Raw genomic sequence first — 18,301 nt, 5'->3', positions numbered from 1 at the left:
TTTCCGAAATATATCAGAAAATACAGATATGTAAACAAAATATCTCAGAATAAGTTTATACTGCATTGTAAATAGGATATAGAACTAATTCACTGCTGGACTCATTTAATTATTTCACGCACCATGCATCCTGAGGCACAAAGCAGACAATTAAACAGATGTCTCCTAAGATATTTAAAAAGCATTTATTTCCTAACGCTGATTACTTTCTTTAAATTTTTAATTAAAATGTGTTAATGAATAAACAGGTATTGATTTAAAAGCTATTGAATTAACAAAGTTCTCCACGAAAGAAAGAAATGTGAGTGGAGAAAGAAAAAAATGTATACCAAGATATGAGAGATAGCGGAGAGTACGAGTTTAGCAATAACACTGCGTTATAATTAAATATGCAATATTAACAGTAACTCCAGAAATACTGGCACAGAAGGAAAGCGGTCCCTGCTCTTACATCCTATTAGGAGTTTGAGGGAGCTTAATACAGAAGATGAATCTTTTCTGTCTTCCTCGAGCCGAATGTAGCTAATTGTGATATTTTGTATTACTAATTATAGCGATTTTTAGGGATAGCATATATTGCAGCAAAATAGTTTTTAGATAAACATTAATGCCAAAATATTAAATTGTTTATTATAGAATTTTTGCTTGAGAAAGACCCTCGTTATTTGACTTCACTACTGTAGACAAGATCCATTGACCTACGTGTAGAAGCCATACAAAGAGATGAAGCTGTAGGTTTCAGAGAAAGGGAGAAGACGTCACATGACTTGTTAGAAAATCAGTAAGAAAAAAGATCTGTAGTATAACCAAAGTAAGGAAAGTACTTTTTGTGTGTTTTAGGGGTGTAGTATTACCTGTTACTATCCAGTTGCAGGTTTCCAGTAAAATCATAAAGATGACGATTGGGGCCTTCGCACTCGATTCTTCCACTCATCTTCACCAGGTCGTCTTTAGACTGAAAATTTGCTGTTGCTGGTAAACCCTGCAAATCCCCAATCAATCAAACACGTGTTAAAAGAAGGATTTTGTAACTTAAGGACTTGTATGTAGACTATATATATATATATATATATATATACACAGAAAAGAAAAATAATCACTACCATCAAACATTTCATCTCAAAACACTGATGAATGTACACCACTGGATTATTTTTTTAATCTATAAATCGCCTCTTTTGATACTTCCCTCCTATTTCTCCATCTGATTAGTTATACAGTTTTGCCGCCTAGGCACTGCTTCCCCGGTTCTCTGGGTCAACACTCGACTCCTCCGCGTCGCAGGAGCGTTTCCCATTCCCCGCCCATTTCCCCTTTAAATTGGGGCGTTTCCTGTTATGTCGGCAGGACCGCCCCCGATGTCTACGGGACCACCTACCAACGTCAGCGGGACCGCCCAGACTTCAGTGGGCACTCTTGGCTGCATCCCGCAAGGGCAGGCTCCGGGTAGCTGGAGCCCAGAAGTTCCCAGGTATGCAAATGAGGGACAGTCCCTCCTAAATAGGGACACTTAAGAGGTATGAGTGTCCCCCATTGTAACTATTTCTTTTAAATAAAATGAAATTCAGAAATTAAAAAAGGTAGATTCTCCGTGCCATCTGAAACACCCCTGTTGGGTACACATTAGTTTTCTTTTTTTTTCATGAAACTTTATAATGATCATTAAGCTCTCAGAGGTCACACTGTTCATAAAATGGTCTATCCTGGGTTTCCACTTCTCAAGCATAAGATAAATGAAGACTAGATATTGAGTAGTTCTCTTTCATGACCAATCTATAGCCTCCATTTGCAATAAAATAGCCCATTATGCTAATACACGTACTCAATCCACCATCACGATCATCTAATTAATAATAGTCGTTTACCTGACGTATTTTTAAATTTGTTTCACCGTCAAGATTAGATGTTTCAATGTAACACATGGCCTGAGGTTCACTGGGAAGGGAAAAAGTAGAAAAGTTTAAATTAAAAAATAAAATTAAAGGATGGAGCTGTGTTTACTTTCACAATAAAAACATGGAGTCTCCTCATATAAAAAATTCTGACAACATTATTTCACTTCTGTGAGCTCACATATAATACTTTTATTCAAAGCAAAGGCTCCAAACCATCACTGCCATAGTAGAACTCAAGTTTAAAAAAAGAAGCATTATTACCATAGCAACCAAAGGGACTGTCCAATCAGAGGAACATCACATCGGTCGCTAGGGTTGCACTAAAACGTATCTTTACAAATACCCCGTACAGAATCATGTTCTTGGTACACGTATTGCCACAGCGTTAGTAAATAACGCCACTAGTGCCCCCCCCCATGCCACTGGAATATCAGACATCTCTTTCCATATCCGGCCCAGACAGGTCACTGGGTCATACGGGCAAATGTCCGAGGAGAGGGGGGGGGCAATCAGCTGGCAATCAAAATATAAATATATATTTTATCAACATGCCATTCCCCGCCAGTAACTTTATTGAAAATTCATTAAAAAAAATATTTTAAGTTACGTTTATAGCTCAAAAATACATTTATTTCTGATGCCATTTCCATTATTATGGATGCACTTATTTTTCATCCAACCAAATAGAAAATGTACTTCCCGCTCCTTTGCTTGTAACTTGTTAGAATTGGGAAAAAAAGTCTAATAAGTAGGGGTCAGTTAGGAAGAGAATGCCAGGTGCATGCTGGGAGATAATTTAGCCTGTCCCATATGATAAAAAGTGCAAATATTAAAAATATCTTCAACCATCTGGAAGTACAATGTATAAAAATGTATTAATTAAAATTCATCTTCAGGGGTCTCTACTCTTGTGAGAAATGGATTTCTCCTTTCTAGTTGCCATTCTAGAAAGTTTTATTATTCCATTAGATTTTGTAATAAAAAGGCTTAATTTTCACCTACATGGAAGGTTATTTAACCGTAATTATGTTGCTGGTGTAATTGCATTCACATCCCACTGACCTAACATAAAGTTAGTCCCAGTCACCTTTCCTGAGGACGTGCGATACAGAATACTGATTAATACGATGATCCCACGATCACGTTTATTAAGTGCACACGCAGTAAAGTAAGAAACAATACATTATCTACATACAAAGCATACAATACACAACATCCCATCACAGCATGCGAACTGTCTGCGGTGAACTGATGTGACCTGCCTGCACTGCCACAACCTCAAATTCTCAACACCTTCTCACCTTCTCAGGGGTTCTCAAGTCAGTTGGTTCAAGGTCCAGTTTTCTTCTACTGTCTACTGAGCTCATGTCTGCTCCTCATTGCTTCTTTTAGCATTTACCCCTTGTGTATATATATATGTGGGAGCTTTCCAGCGTTGGTCCCCCAGAGGTCCATCTTTCTATTTGAGGTGGGAAGTAGGGGCTAAGGTGGTCATGTGTGGGGATGAACCTGGTCGACAATAGCCTTGGAAGGGGATAGCCAAACACTGCTCCTCTCCGTCTGGCGATGGATCTCTCTCTGGGAGGTTCTGCTCAACATATCTGATAGCCAGAACCTCTGGGCCAAATCCACAGAGCTCCTAGGTATACTTGTGTATAAATCCAATTCCCTTGTAAGCTCTAGCAAGCAGGGCTTCCCATAAATTATGTGTCTGTTTAAATGCTCCATTATCACGCTCAGATCCACATTGTAGATTAAGCTAGTAATTCTGACATTAGTTGGCAGTGCTCCATGTCATAGTGATAAAGGCCACGCAGGCGGAAGATCACAGTCAGTTCACCTGAGTCTATGTAACTACTTAGCCAACAACCGATTACAGCGCCTGACCTGGATGATAAAATGATCATATCAGCTGGAAGGTGCTGCCCATTGGTAACCTTCACAATGTCTCCAACTGCCACCTGCCAATTCAGGGGCAGCCAAGAAGCAAAACAAGAGGAAAGAGAGAAAGTACACATTGTCCAGAATAACATTAGAATAACATTTTTATATGGAGTAAAAGGGAGTTTTAGCAATTACACAATACAAACACATTTGTAATGCCATGAAAGTGATTAATACAACTTAAAAATATGTAAACAGAGGAAGGAAGCTGGCATGGACAGCTCATAAGGAGCTCATAAGAAGGGGGTGCTAAAGACACCACCAACCATCCCATGCGTTTGAAGGACTGTTGACTGGGTCAAGCTCCGCTTATGCCTGGTTCAGTGAGCTAAACCACAAGGCCTAACTTGGTCCTAGTCAATGCCATGCTACTAGCCATACTACATATAACTACCCAATACAATAACATGAAATATAAATGTACTTATTCATCAATCACATCATGGTGCCCAAGTATAGTATGCGTATTAAAGTACTAGTTAAATTGGGTATGATCAAGTGAGTATCCGTGTATGTGCATTCCTGAGATGTGATCGGCCAAACGCGCCTCCTGCAAAGCATGGAGGTGAAGGGGTAGGGAAAAGGATTCTGATGAGTCCATCTAGGCATTTGGTTGAAACAATGGGTGATATAAGGTGACATGGTCCACACATGTTACTCTAAATTACTGAGCTGTCACAGGCATGTATAAATTAATCATAATAAAGCCGCCTTTCTTCTAGCAGTGACTCCCATTCTCAACCACCCATTTATTTCAGTACCAACATAAACATACGATCATAGTATGTGTCTGAGAATTCCTTCGGAAGTATTAAATTGTTTTATTTAATTCATTTAAGGCAACATATTTAAGCAGAACTGCAGTTTCCAGCTCCTTGTTCATCTGTGGTTAAAAAAAAGGTTTAATTCACCCATAAAATCTTCACATATTATTGACATTTCAAAATGTTGTCTTTATTGTCAGCTTGCACTCTGAACCTATCAGCTTATTTAGTTTAAAGCATTTACACATATCTAGAATTAAACGCGTGTATTTACCTCCTTCCAAATCACATTCTGCCAAGTGCCTCCTCTTAGAACTGTCAAGAACAAAAACGTGTCAGTTCAGATACCGAATTTAGTTCCTCTATAATCGCAATGCTTTCATCGGCAGGAGACAAGACAGACTAAAGGTTAATTGGAGAGCAGCGTCACCCAGCTCAATTGGGTTAATATATATCGAGAGCAAACTCTCTTTCACAATAACATTAAACTACATCAATCCTGCCAACAATATTGTAATTTAAGTTTTCTTTTTCCTTGTGATATTCCACAGATACAACATGATACTGAACCTTGATCTGTGCCCAAGCCCTGGGAAAAATGTTACTCCTTCCCTTGGCTAAGATGAGGACCGGGATCCCTAGGGTCCACTCAGTCAACCTTCTTATTGAGGCAACACTGGAGAAAAATCTTAATATAGATCTAACCAACCACCTGCTGACTTTTTAAGTAAACTCCTGAAAATTGACCTCCATACAAGGTGCTTCCTAGACCCCATCATATTTAAGTCCAACAAAAGTCCATTCCTTTTACTGTAACCCATCCGATATCATCTCTCCTTTATTGTGTGATCATTCTTCAATTATAAAGAGTAAGTAGGCCCTAGTTACAAAGAGTAATTCAGGAATAGAATTCTACAGTTGAAGCCACCTGGTAAGGCATTTCATTTGTTTCCGCGTTAAATGCTCAACCTTTAGAATTTTGCCCCAGAATTACCCTGAATAAATACAGTAAGTTGTATTTCAACGTGAAGGGTGGTGTAATGGGAACCAGGCGGACTAGCGGGAAGTCCCGGGCCGCCGTTGCTATGAAAGCAGGCTACAAGATGGGTTGCGGTTCTCGGAGTAAATGTGCTCCTCTGGGGATTACACAGAGAACATCGGCACCAGACTAATCTCATTACACATCCAACAATGGCAAACACACAACAGAGGTTCAGGGATTAGGTAAGTAACACTTAAATGCAGACTAGACAGTGAGTCATTGTTAATACACAAAGAAATGGAAACAAGAGAGTGAACATAAAACACATTACAATTTAACCCTTAGAAGTTAAACGTAAAATTGCAATACCAATACTTTACATAAAATGGGGGGTCCAGAATCCGTTACAGGTTGGGGCCCCACATATTAATTCAGCAGGCTGCTTAAGTCTGTCAGTGAATGAAACAGTTGTAGGGATACTAAAAGGGTACCATTCAGTAAGGGTCCTTATTTTAGCTACTGAGTTAGAGATATTAAAAGGCAGCACTGAAAATGTATAGATTTCTTTTTTAGGCTCTTATAACCCCCCAAAAAATTATTTTACTGCAGATTTTGGATCATGAGATTTCCTGCTTCACTCATTCTTACACGTTAACATCTCTGCCTTGCGGAGCATGTGTCTGATCACTTACGAACTGCAGTAAGTAAGTAACAGCTAGGTAAACCGGAAGTAGACATCTTTGGCTTTAACCTTTTGATTGCCACAAAAGCATTGAGTGTTCAATTCTATTTGTAACTTAAAAATGTGGCCATTCATGTTAAACAAGCACAAGTATAAAATAAATAAATGAAACCACTTACCTATAGTTTTCTTTTTGTTAACAGTATTGTCTGCCTTGTGTCTTTTCTGTGGATAGAGAAAACAAATTGCACATCATATAAGACAATTATAGAAATCTTACAGAAAACAGGATATATCTGGAAAAGGCTAAAAAAACCTCTTATTGTAAAGAATTGGCAGTCACATTGATTTCTTGGCAGTTGAGTTACTACATGGCATGAGTGGCCAAATAAGGTTTGGAGGTGAGCATTTAGAACGTTCATGATACAAGACAAGGCAAGGGATTGTGGGAGTTGTAGTTTATCAGGTTACAGGTATCTTAATGGTAATGCCTGCCTTAGAGTAAGTCATTTCTCTTTTGTTGTTGGGCTTTGTTTAGCATCTATCAGAAATGTCAAATAAAACTTAAAATCACCCACATGACATATATGCATCAGGAAGAAAGTAGAGGCAGCTAAGTTTCTGTGATGGTTGCCACAGTAGCTATTTAAAACATGACAACTATGAACATCTTTATATGGCTGGTGACTTCTATCCTACACAGATAACAAGAACTACATGCACAAAGTGTCAAGGTAAGTTTAACTATGTATCCTTGCTTCACCCCTTAAGGACAATGGGCGGTCCCTAAACCCATTGAAAACGATGCATTTTGTCATTAAGGGGTTAAAAAGTGGTTGTTACTATTTCCCTAGAGGTCGCTTACATAGTCTTCAATGATTTCTTTAATGCCGGCCACTGTGAGAATGAAAATTAAGGGCACCAAAGTGGTATATCTTCCCGTCGGAGAAACATCAGGAATTTGCTACAAAACAAAATCAGAATGGACATAAAATCGTACATTGCACACAAGTACACAGAAAATGCATCAAATTTACCAAAAAGGAAATATTCAACCATAAAACGTAGCCTTTACAGATTTGATTTTTAAAAAAGAAACAAAGGAAAAGGGGATCTTGGAAAGAAAGCCCAACCTATCGACTAACAGAATTTATTGGGAGGAATTCGGCATATATTATAAATCAGCCCCCATCTAACTAGACCCCCTATTATTTATAGAACACCACCGAACTAGGAGGTTTAGTAGCACTAGGGGTGACATTTCTAATGCGGCATTTAGTTGTTAGGCAAGTGTTAAATTTATCAAACTAGTGAAACAGTAATATACAAGGTCAATCCGATCCCATGTAACATTACAAACGGAAGCTATACGGTTCTTCCCGTTTCTAAAATTCTCTAAATTTGCACAAAGCAAACATACGCTGCGATTCTAAAGCACGATTTGCATGTAACCAACGGTGAGCTTGGAAGAGTCCGCATGCAAATGATTTTAGACAATGGAAGCCATCTAATCAGGAAATAATTACCACGGCACAGAAACCTAAAAAAAACTATTCTAAAAAATGCTTGCTTAGACAGACACCTGAAAAACGTCTTCTACTATAAACCTGAATTAACAGAAAGTTATGTTTCTAATATCAGTTTACAGAAAGAGTGGACAGCAGAGCAGGTTTGCAATACGCCCGGCATCACCGGCATAGCCGAGACCGGCTACCAAAAGCATAGCTTGCCAGATCTGGAAATCCAACCAGAGGTCTGGGCAGTACATTCTATGTAACCGGTTTTGCTTATAACGTTAAACCACATAAATTTGGTGTGACCAAAAATGTTGTGTCTCGTGACCAGTTTTTTACTTTATACGAGGTAAGTTATGAGACTTTTTTTAAAAAAAAATGGGATAAAAAGTAAAACACATTTATTCACAGTTTCACAGAAATATAAATTATCCACAGCTAGTATAAATACAAAAAATACCACAATATATTTATTAATATGGTCTGGTTTGAAAACCACACTATATTGCTATATAATTTTCATTTATTTTATTCCTATTTTTTAACCCTAAACCTGACCTTAACTAGTTCCCCATTAACTAATATTTACCATACTAACTATCCAATATGCATAAAATAAATTACATGCACAAAGAAATTAACCTCTTAGGGTCAGGTAAACATATATTTTTTTCTTTTTTTTTTTAAATGGGTATTAGGACCAAGGAATACTGTTCACCTGATCACAGTGATAAGGAAAGAGACAGAGAACAGTAACAAACAGTTTTCCGTGGTCTCAAGACCCAGGTTTAAAAGAAATAATTTTATTTTTAATTTGAACCTTTTTTTTTATCTGTGCAAGTGATTGGTGGTCGCAGCGATCAAACGCAGGGAAATGTCGGGGATCTGCTGAAGGTTGAGTGCTCTGGTCAGCTGCAGTGGGATCATTTTTTAACATTTCAGCGGCTTAACAATTGGGGAAGGGGTAATGTTGAGAAATATTAGGATGGCTGCTCTCCTGGTATCCACACAGGACATAAGAAAGCAGGGCATCACACTTTGGACTTACAGAAAGAAAAGGTATGGAGAAGCTTTCAGTCTTGCTCTATTTAGTGTACAGGTAGTAACAGGACTGTTTGAAGTTTATAAGGTGAAATACTAGAGTTTAAATGCTCCGCACAGTTTAGTGAATGAGCCCAGGAAGCAAAGAGTCGTGGGCATGTACGATATATTACGTGATCACCTCCCTAAACAGGGGACTCGGTCAGTCCTCACGAAAGCACAAGGATGGCTTTGTTTACCAGCATTGGTATCAATTATTGATGAGGAGTTAAAAGTAACTGTCATGAAAAGCAGGTTTCTTTGTACATTTAGGAAGCAGTTTAATTTCATCATGAAAGCTTCAAACAAACCATATAAACAGGCCGCATAAGAAGAAAATTCGTGTTTCATGCTGGAAAATAGTACATTTTATTAAAACGTTATATAAATAACTCATTTAACCATTTATTAATACAAAGGGAAAAACCCATGTTTCCAAGCTTTGATTCTCATTATCTTTTGCATCCGTGACACTTTTTTTTCATAGTAATTATGCTGTAGCTTTGCTCCCTATCTGCGTCAAAGGATTCCACATTTTTGCTAAAAAAAATAACTGGATGTAGTTATGGTGCTAAAAGGTTATCACTGACACCTAAGTATATTTCATTGGAAGAAAAGAAAGGAGAAGCAATTCACTGGCTAAGGAAAAAAAATGAAAGAAGTAGTTAACCGGCTAGTGAATGAAAAGAAAAGAAAGAGAGAAAAAAAGAAAGAAAGAATAAAAAAAAACTGAGAAAAAACTATGATTTCCCAGTTTACAGCAATATTTGGAACATATTAATGCTGTTTGAAATGCTAATAATCGAAGGCCTGCGGGTAAACATTTCTAATCCCACCATTGCCAGTGGAGATGTTCAGATTTGAAATGATTGAACAGGTTAAAGGGGATGCCCCATAGACAGATATTTTTTAGTATTAAGCACAGTGCCGTATACAGTAAAGATAACTGGGTGACTTTCACTATTTAAACAACAACACGTTGAGCTGGTTCTTTAAAGCAAAGCCAGTGAAGACATTTTCTCTATAGACTTTCATTAGGCAGAACGATTAAGACTGAGCCATTCTAATGTGTGCCGCAACGATCATAGCCATGGAGTCAGGGTGTTTGTCTGGAAGACTGGGCTGAGAGTTATAACACATCCACATGGATATTCCACAAACCTACTGATCCTAATTTTGAATGGAAGAAAGATATTCTTTTTTTTATCAATTTTCTTGTTTCTTTTTGTTCCATTGTTATTTCATATTGAAAATGTTTAATTATGGGATAGTATGTTGAAAAAAAATATGCCAATTCCCTGTTTACAGCTGGTAGGGTACAATATGTTCCAATTATATATTGTATTACGCATATATTTTTTTCATTTTACAATAAAGCTATATTTTATTGGAATCCCAAATCTCCCTTAAAGTGATACACGTATTGCCTGCTATGTGTGCTTTGGTTTATGAGCAGTCATTGTATCTGTGTCTATCGTATATAGTACGGATTTTGGAAAATCTTAAGAGAGATTTTTTAAATAATAAAAAAGTATGTTACCTGTAATAAGGCAATAAATAAAAAGAATGCATTGGCAGCTCTTCTGATCTGCTCATAGAGAAATCGAGGTAGGAAGGTTAACACGCTGTACTTGGCCGTGCTGTAGGAGAGGCAAAGAAGAAAGAAGAAAGAAAGCATTAGTTAACTGATTTTTAAAAAAATAAATACATACAATTTTTTAAAGGTTGAAAGGAAATGCTAATACACAATGCTATTTTTATATTAAGACACTAAAATAGTCTGAAAGATAAACTCTGTCTCCTAAAGCCCAGTTCTTAATCAATAATTAAGTATATATATATAAAATAAATATCAATATCAAAGTATACAATGTCTCAGTTGAGAGTATAAAAAAACAATAAGCAGTAAAAAAATGCTTCCACTTCCTATAACCAAGTTCCAAAATCACACAGTTCCAGAAATGCAACTTTTCAGCTTCTCTGTACGCAAAGCCACGAGTTTTACATTAAAACAATAGACTGAACAATGACCCATATGAAGATTTCACAATGCTCTAAATGGATTTCAGAGACACCCCCATGTCCTAAATGAAATATCTTGGTTAAATGCTGCCATTTAGCTTCATAACAGCACATTCAGAAAAAGCCACACTTTTTCACAATCAACTCGCAATCGACCATCAACGCAAATGTGAATCCAAAGCCTATTAAACTTCTAAACTAGAGAGAACGACTGGTATTCCTCCAGGTGGGTTAGTAAGATTGCTGTATCAGTCATTTTTGTAACGGACAGATCTACATTTTGTATGTGGCTGACCTGCTGCCCTGCAGTATGTGTGATGTATAAGCTCACAGAAGGGCCAGCCCAGGGTCCACCTATTCCCCACTGGAGCTAGCCCTGTTACAATGAGGGGTAGGCAAAGTGTTGGCTTGTAGAAGTCATTGTTGCTTATGGAGCATTTGGCTAAATGTCCTTCGCAAAGAATATAGCTGCCTGGCCCCGGCCCCAATGCGTACCTAACCCTGCTGCCTAATCACATATACACAACCCTCCTGACGCCATAAAGAGCAGAAGACGGACAGCTCCAGGTAACCAGGTTTAGCAGATTGTGTGCAGTCCTCAAAAATAATGCAAGTAAAAACCTGAAAACCCCGAACCTTTATCCATTTTTTACTTGAAATAATGCTACAATAAAGAAATCATAGAAAACTGTTGATTAATGATGTCCCAAATGTCTTTGTATACCATAAACCATAAAAATGCAATACATTATATATATATATATATATATATATATATATATATATATATATATATATATATATATATGCAACAAGCTGATACTGTATGGTACTTTGCTTAGACATTTTATAGTCGTACATAAAGGGTATATATCAATCATAAAACATATTAAAACATGCACAGACATTTTATTTCATACATTAATGTCTCAGATCTGTCATTTTATACTTTCCTCTGAAGGTTTAATCACATAAAATTATTTTTTATGACTATGAAATCAATGTATCAGTGTCTGGTTTTGTGTCAATATAAACAAATCATTCATCATTGAGCACGGTAGGTGGAACTGCATCTTTAAAAATACATACAATCAAGGGACAAGAGAATGTATGGGTTCTATTATGAACGTGTCAATAAACTATCCAAGCTGTCAACTCCTTCTTATAATGATGTCTCTCCTATAAACGCTTTTGACGGAGAAATATATTTGTTGTATCAGATCAACTGAGAACAGCCAGCGTCGTTGCCGTTATCGTAGCCGAGCAGAGACGTAGCGTAATCAGCGGCCACAAAACTAAAAAAGATCATTTCACGGGCAAATAAAACACTATTGTGTTGGGTCGCGCATTGTGGAAACTGAGAAGCTGTGCAGGAAAGCTGACGGGCAGATAAGGACCAGCAAACCCCACATAAAAGATAAAAAACTGTTAGAAACTAGCAGCGCTCGTCACCCGTGGAAACCTCATCCACCCCGCATTATATTATCGCAGACAATGAAAATCCCCAATCAGCATGCATTATTAAAGCGGCTCTTCTCTGCCAAACGTAACATTTTTCTTAACCAAATGCAGCATTAAAAAGATCGTTCTTACCAAGCGCCGGCGAATGCCCAAAGCTCCCCGAGGAGTCGCTCTTTAACCCTTTAGGTGCCTAGGGTGGGGGCACAGTCTGATGGGTAATACGTTACCTGGGGAAACCTTATTATTCTCAAGACAAGTAAATTTATTCATAGAAACCTGGTTTGATGCAGCGTGCGCATCCCATAAATGTAATGTTATTACTCAATGAATTCAAAAATCCGCATTTGGGGTCACTAGGCTATTTTCATGGAAAACAGTGACATTTCTAGCTGTAACATAATCGCAAAAGGGTTCTCTAATCATCAATTAACTTTTTAAACTTGGATTAGCGAACACAACGCACTATTGGAACACAGGAGTGATGGGAGTGATAAATGACCTCTGTACGCCTATAAAGATCTTCCATTACAATCAGTCGTTTCCAGTTACAATATTCACTACGACATTAATAACGGCTGCGCTAGGATTTCTGATCCATGTTATTTTAATGGACAAAATTAGATTTTCTTTCAAAAACAAGGAAATTTCTAAGTGACCCCAAACACTTGGTGTTGGTGTGATGGTCAGGTGTCGACATGCTTTTGGTTATAAGGTGTAAATCAAATTAAAAACTGTACCCATGAATACTGCGATACTGGAGAGAAGAGAGATCTCCCTTACATTCAGCTCATTGAGCAGCAAAGTAGTAAATAATTTTACATTTATATAGATTTTTTTATACTTTGAGAAGTTAATTTATGTATGCAAAGTGAATGCTTGATTGCGTTTGTAATCTTAATGACGTGGTTTTATATTAGTGTTTTACTTGCTGCGCCACTAAAATTGAATAAAACATCTGATCTTTTTGTTTTTCACACTTAATTATTAAATGTCCTAAATGCGTTAAAGGTAATACTACAATCAATCATTAACCCAGTTATACTTTCTTATGAATGTGTCCAGAACCAGCAACCCAGAGACCGAGGGGTCATTCCCTGGCCCGTTTCCCCCTTGAAAGCTCTAGATTTCTTTCTCCACATGTTCCCTGTAATGTATATCTCAGGTTCCTGACACATTGTTTCCCTGCACCTTAGTGCAGTTAGTTAGTTGTTAAATTGTTCTAGTTAAGTCTTGGTAATCTTGTGTGATGTCATTTAATTACGTTATGATGTGATTGAGACCTTTTGTTCTGTAGGCTAAAACCTGGCTGTTGTCTTGATGTTTCTGTGGACAACTATATTCTGTTCCATAAAATGTAGTTGTGTCTACTTATTGGGTACACATAGCAGGGTTCCAAGGTGTGCATGCTGACTGGTGCTGGAAGTGATTTCGGGGACAACAGGAGGATACATCCGGGTGATCTCTGGGCGTGACTACAGAACCCGTGACACCGTGCGTGTCCATTACACAGAAGTCTATGAAGCTACATACACCGGAATGGCAATGAGGTTATCCAGACCGTCTGGGACACCAGAGAATGCATACTGCGCATGTGCAGAATCTGTGAGCCTGCACAGCGCTGACAGTGATGCACTACCTCCCAGGCCCACCTGCCATCACTTGTAGGGCTGCGCATGTGCAGAATAGTGCACATGCTCGAAAACCCTTCACTGTGCTGAATTAAAACAATTCTGCCAAGAAGAGTTGATTGCAGTTGTTTTTGCCAAAGGTGGCATAACCAGGTATTAGGTTTAGGGAGGTCAAATACTTTTTTCACAAGAAAGATGAACGTTTTGATTCATTCCTCAATAAATTAAATGATCATGTTTGTGTTTGCTCATTTTGTTTTTGCAAAACAAGAGAAATCAGGAAGGGGAAATACTCTTTCACAGCACTGTACCTATTGAAGAATCACTACAAGTCATTCCACAGTGAGTCTGAGTCCCAGTACTCCCCATAACAAGGAATGTTTTTGGTAGGGGTGGTGGGTTTTGGCCTTTTTTTCTGCCCCTACTCCCTATCAGTTCTGATAGCATATGGATTACTGCACAAAGCCTGCACACATCGCAAAAAATACCACTTCATAATTATTCTTTTGTATCACATGAATGCTCTGATGGAATAGATTTCTCGTACAGGCTACCTCCCTATGCCTGCGCATGACCTTAACTGAGATCAAGTGTCATAACTTGGTGAGAAGTGGGTTCAGTGATGATCCCTTATTTAATTCTCTCCCTCTCAACCAACACGTTTCATGTTTGGCTATCATGGAGCAAACTTGTAAATGTAGAGGAATCATCAGGACACCAAACGGGATATTCCTGCACAACTGCTGTTTATAAAAACAATTTATGCTCTTCAGACACAAATTACATAGCATATTATCATTTTTGTTTGGAGAGTGTCTTATACTATTGAGTGAAATGCTTTAAATTAGATCACTGGATTCCACCAGAACATTCCGACCCAGAAATCAGGAAACATGCAGATTCTAACATCCATTTGTATTTCACAGAACCCAACAATTGAAAATATCCACTCTCTAATGGAGCATCTCAATATATTTTTACAATATGAAATATTTAATAGGAAAAGTCCCAGACGCTGAGCTTGATTAACTAATCAATGTTTAGAAAACTCCAGAAACACTTGGAAGGGCGGCATAAGGATTGTTCTGTTTATACGAGTGGTTAATTGTACCCTAAATATATTCGACCAATCTAATTAAAATGAATCAGAACATTTATCTGAATTCACGAGGCCAGCTGCAAATAAAACATACAAAACTAATAGTTGGTGAGTATAAATCCAAAACCCAGGCACATTTCTACTGATCTGTTTATAATTTTTATATGTTTTTAAACGTTATTCAAAACGTTGTATCCGATAGAGTACAGGATGCACGAGACATCCAGATATATGAGAATTTGAGGACGCTGCCTAAAGGACCTGCTTCTGATCCTTCAAACTAAAAGAAATCAGGAGCCATGAAACTAGATGAGGAGACAAAGGGTTATCAGGTTAATCATTATTTGGTGAAGTTGAATTAGCTTTTGGTTCTTGTGTGTAAAGTAAAGCAGGTAAATAAGCAATTCTAAGTGATAATACACTCCAGTTGGCAGTTAAACATATTAGCCATAGATGGTTAAAAAAGTTTCATTTAGTAAATATTCTCAGTCTATTCATTGAACGGGGAGTTTGCTGTAGTTTTATTTATATAACCTCAGTCTTGTAAAGTGAAAAAATATGTAACAGCAATTTTTACACCATCCACCTTGCGCACATAGATGATCCAGGAAATATGTTAAAAAAAACATACATGATTGGGATGACCCACGACAGTCCACAGTAACCAGGATAAAAAAAGTTCTATAGGGTAATTCATACATTCTAGAAGCCCACATCTAAAAGCTGGACCATTGCAAGTAAGAGCTAACAGTTGTTATTCTCCAAATGTGCTGAGTGGGTTTTTTTAATTAAAAATGTCCTGCAGAAGTGTTCCCTGTCACAGGATTGCCACCAGTCCTTAATATTCAAATAAGCCATTTGTTACTCAAGTTTACTAATTTATCTAATAATAAAATATACATTGAACTCATTACCATTGAATCACTATTTATTGCACCATTGGAATTACATGTAATAACATTATTATTAAAAACAAGTGTAAAACATTAAAAATACTAAAATTCCTATCAACATAAAACTCTATTTTCCATAGAACACATTTATAGAACATAGAATTTGGTGGCAGGTAAGAACCCTTCAGCCCATCTAGTCTAAAGGTTTTCTCCTGCTTTAACAACCATAATCAATCCTGGGTCTTATCTAAGACAAAGGATAGCTTTAGGTCTATGCCAGATTCTGTAGAGCCATTACAATAGGAGAGTGAGAATTAACAATAACATTAAGGTTGGCAACAAACATTGAGATACACATGTTAAGACAGATCATCTTAATAGTTTAAATCATTTTAACAGTAACCATTCCTTAAAAGGTAGAGAATACATTAATGTTTATGTATATATATATATATATTTATATATATACCAGTATATACAATCTCTAAATCAGCGCACTCACATCAAATAGGTTATAAACTCTCATGACTGTAGTTAAAGCTACTTAAAACACCTTTCTAAGATGACAAAATTGGAGTTTAAGTCACATTATATGGCCATATTATGCTAAGCCCACCACTACACCAAAGTACTCCAATGTCCTTGGAAACCTATAAATTGCAGGAGTGTCTGTGTTTAGGGAGGCCTTTTGGCTCCTGGTAAACAATGTACTTGCAAAGTACTTTGGCGTAGTGGTGGGCTTAGCATAATATGGCCATATAATGTGACTAAAATTCCAATTTTGTCATCTTAGAAAGGTGTTTTTAAGTAGCTTTAACTACAGTCATGAGAAGTTATAACCTATTTGATGTGAGTGCGCTGATTTAGAGATTGTGTAGGACTTTGGTCTTCAGCAGCACCCCCTTATAATTCTAGTTCAGGTGAGTGCTTCCTTTTTGTATTTGTTTATACCGGTATATATATATATATAACCTATATCACAGCTAGATAGCGAGACAGGATTAAGGGATCGTGACTATATGGTATCCAGACAGCATAGTGCATAACAGATAACTTGTAATGCATCTAAACAAAAAAAAACCTCCCAATAAAAATACATTAACCACTGTGACACAGCGATGCTCATAGGCATTGCCAAAATCACATTCATCACTCATGGTTCTATTCTTAATAAAGGAAAGACTTGCCCCTGAGAAAATGTTTATACAGTTTTCTTAAACAAAGGAAGGCAAACGTTTTTAATTTTATTTAAAATCTATTCACATATAAATTTCCCATACGCTCAATGCATTAATGAAACTCTTCAGAGCTCCCCCTACAGGCAGAAAATTATATATTGTCCACTCTAGAGGAACACATTATTATTATTATTATTATTATTATTATCTTTTATTTATTCAGCGCCAACAATTTACGCAGCGTTTCTTACAATACATATATTCAAGGGGTCTGACATAGACTAGACTAGGTGGAAGTAGATACGGGGCAGCACGAGTGAGGTCTTGTAGACATGAAAAGGAAGACGTGATAAGTGAGGAGAGCCTTCGCCCTGCTAAATCAAGCACACCATATAATATAGAATTTAAATAGTATTATTAGTAATATCAATATTAAAACAGTAATATCATGGTAAATTGTTTAGTGTATTACAAGGCAGTGTTTGGATCAACAATAAGTTTAACTCTGGCAACTAAATTATAATGCAAATGGTACACAACCTTAAAACAGAGCATATAAATTAAAACCTAAGTTCTCAAAAAGCTTATTTTTTGTATTTTTTTGCCTTTGCTTGACTATTGTGCAACTTAATCAAAGTGTTTCAACTCCATAAACTCTGCCCCATCTAAATGCATGTGATGAAGCAGCATGAGCCAAACATGGATGTAACTCATCAATGCAGTCCGGCTTTATGTTTGTTCCAGGAGGCATCTCCGACAGTTCAGAGGTGGGAAAGCCAATAAATTCAGAGCCACAGCCATGGTGGATCTAATCAGTGTTAACAGGCATAGTCGCCAACATATGGAAACATTTCCAATAGCCCAGCTATCAATTACCTTCTTGGCATGCTTCTTGGGAGGCACAGTCCCCCTTTGTTCTTCAAACTTAATGTCCCTTTTCAAGGAGCTCATGATGTTTGGTGGGTATGAGTATATCAAAATGTTCTACAGCCCTTGAAAAACAAAAGTTCCCACTTTGTCGTCCTGAAATATTCAGAGGTATGGATTTGTACATTTTTTAAATTGTTTATGGGAACCTCCTCTTGTATCTTTGCTTATAATGAAGCTTAAAACAGATTTTGTACCATCTGCCTTTCAGCAAAGAAAATCCAGTTTTGAA

The 18,301-nt window shown here is 37.2% G+C and overlaps 1 protein-coding gene across 1 annotated transcript in view; it reads right to left on the bottom strand.

Moving 5' to 3' along the window:
• ATP8A2 (ATPase phospholipid transporting 8A2) overlaps window positions 1–18,301 on the bottom strand; it is a 240,413-nt gene that overhangs the window by 189,019 nt on the left and 33,093 nt on the right. Inside the window, exons 3-9 of the mRNA XM_053456407.1 lie at window positions 10,402–10,501; window positions 7,133–7,231; window positions 6,447–6,492; window positions 4,878–4,918; window positions 3,783–3,856; window positions 1,866–1,935; window positions 855–982 (exon numbers count right to left, since the gene is read on the bottom strand). Of these exons, the coding sequence (XP_053312382.1) occupies window positions 855–982; window positions 1,866–1,935; window positions 3,783–3,856; window positions 4,878–4,918; window positions 6,447–6,492; window positions 7,133–7,231; window positions 10,402–10,501 (558 nt within the window). The remainder of the gene's footprint in view (window positions 1–854; window positions 983–1,865; window positions 1,936–3,782; window positions 3,857–4,877; window positions 4,919–6,446; window positions 6,493–7,132; window positions 7,232–10,401; window positions 10,502–18,301) is intronic.

The sequence above is a fragment of the Spea bombifrons genome, chromosome 2, assembly GCF_027358695.1.
Source record: "Spea bombifrons isolate aSpeBom1 chromosome 2, aSpeBom1.2.pri, whole genome shotgun sequence".
Lineage (NCBI taxonomy): Eukaryota > Metazoa > Chordata > Amphibia > Anura > Pelobatidae > Spea > Spea bombifrons.
The sequence above is the reverse complement of the archived record's forward strand: the minus strand, read 5'-3'. Positions and strand labels throughout refer to the sequence as shown.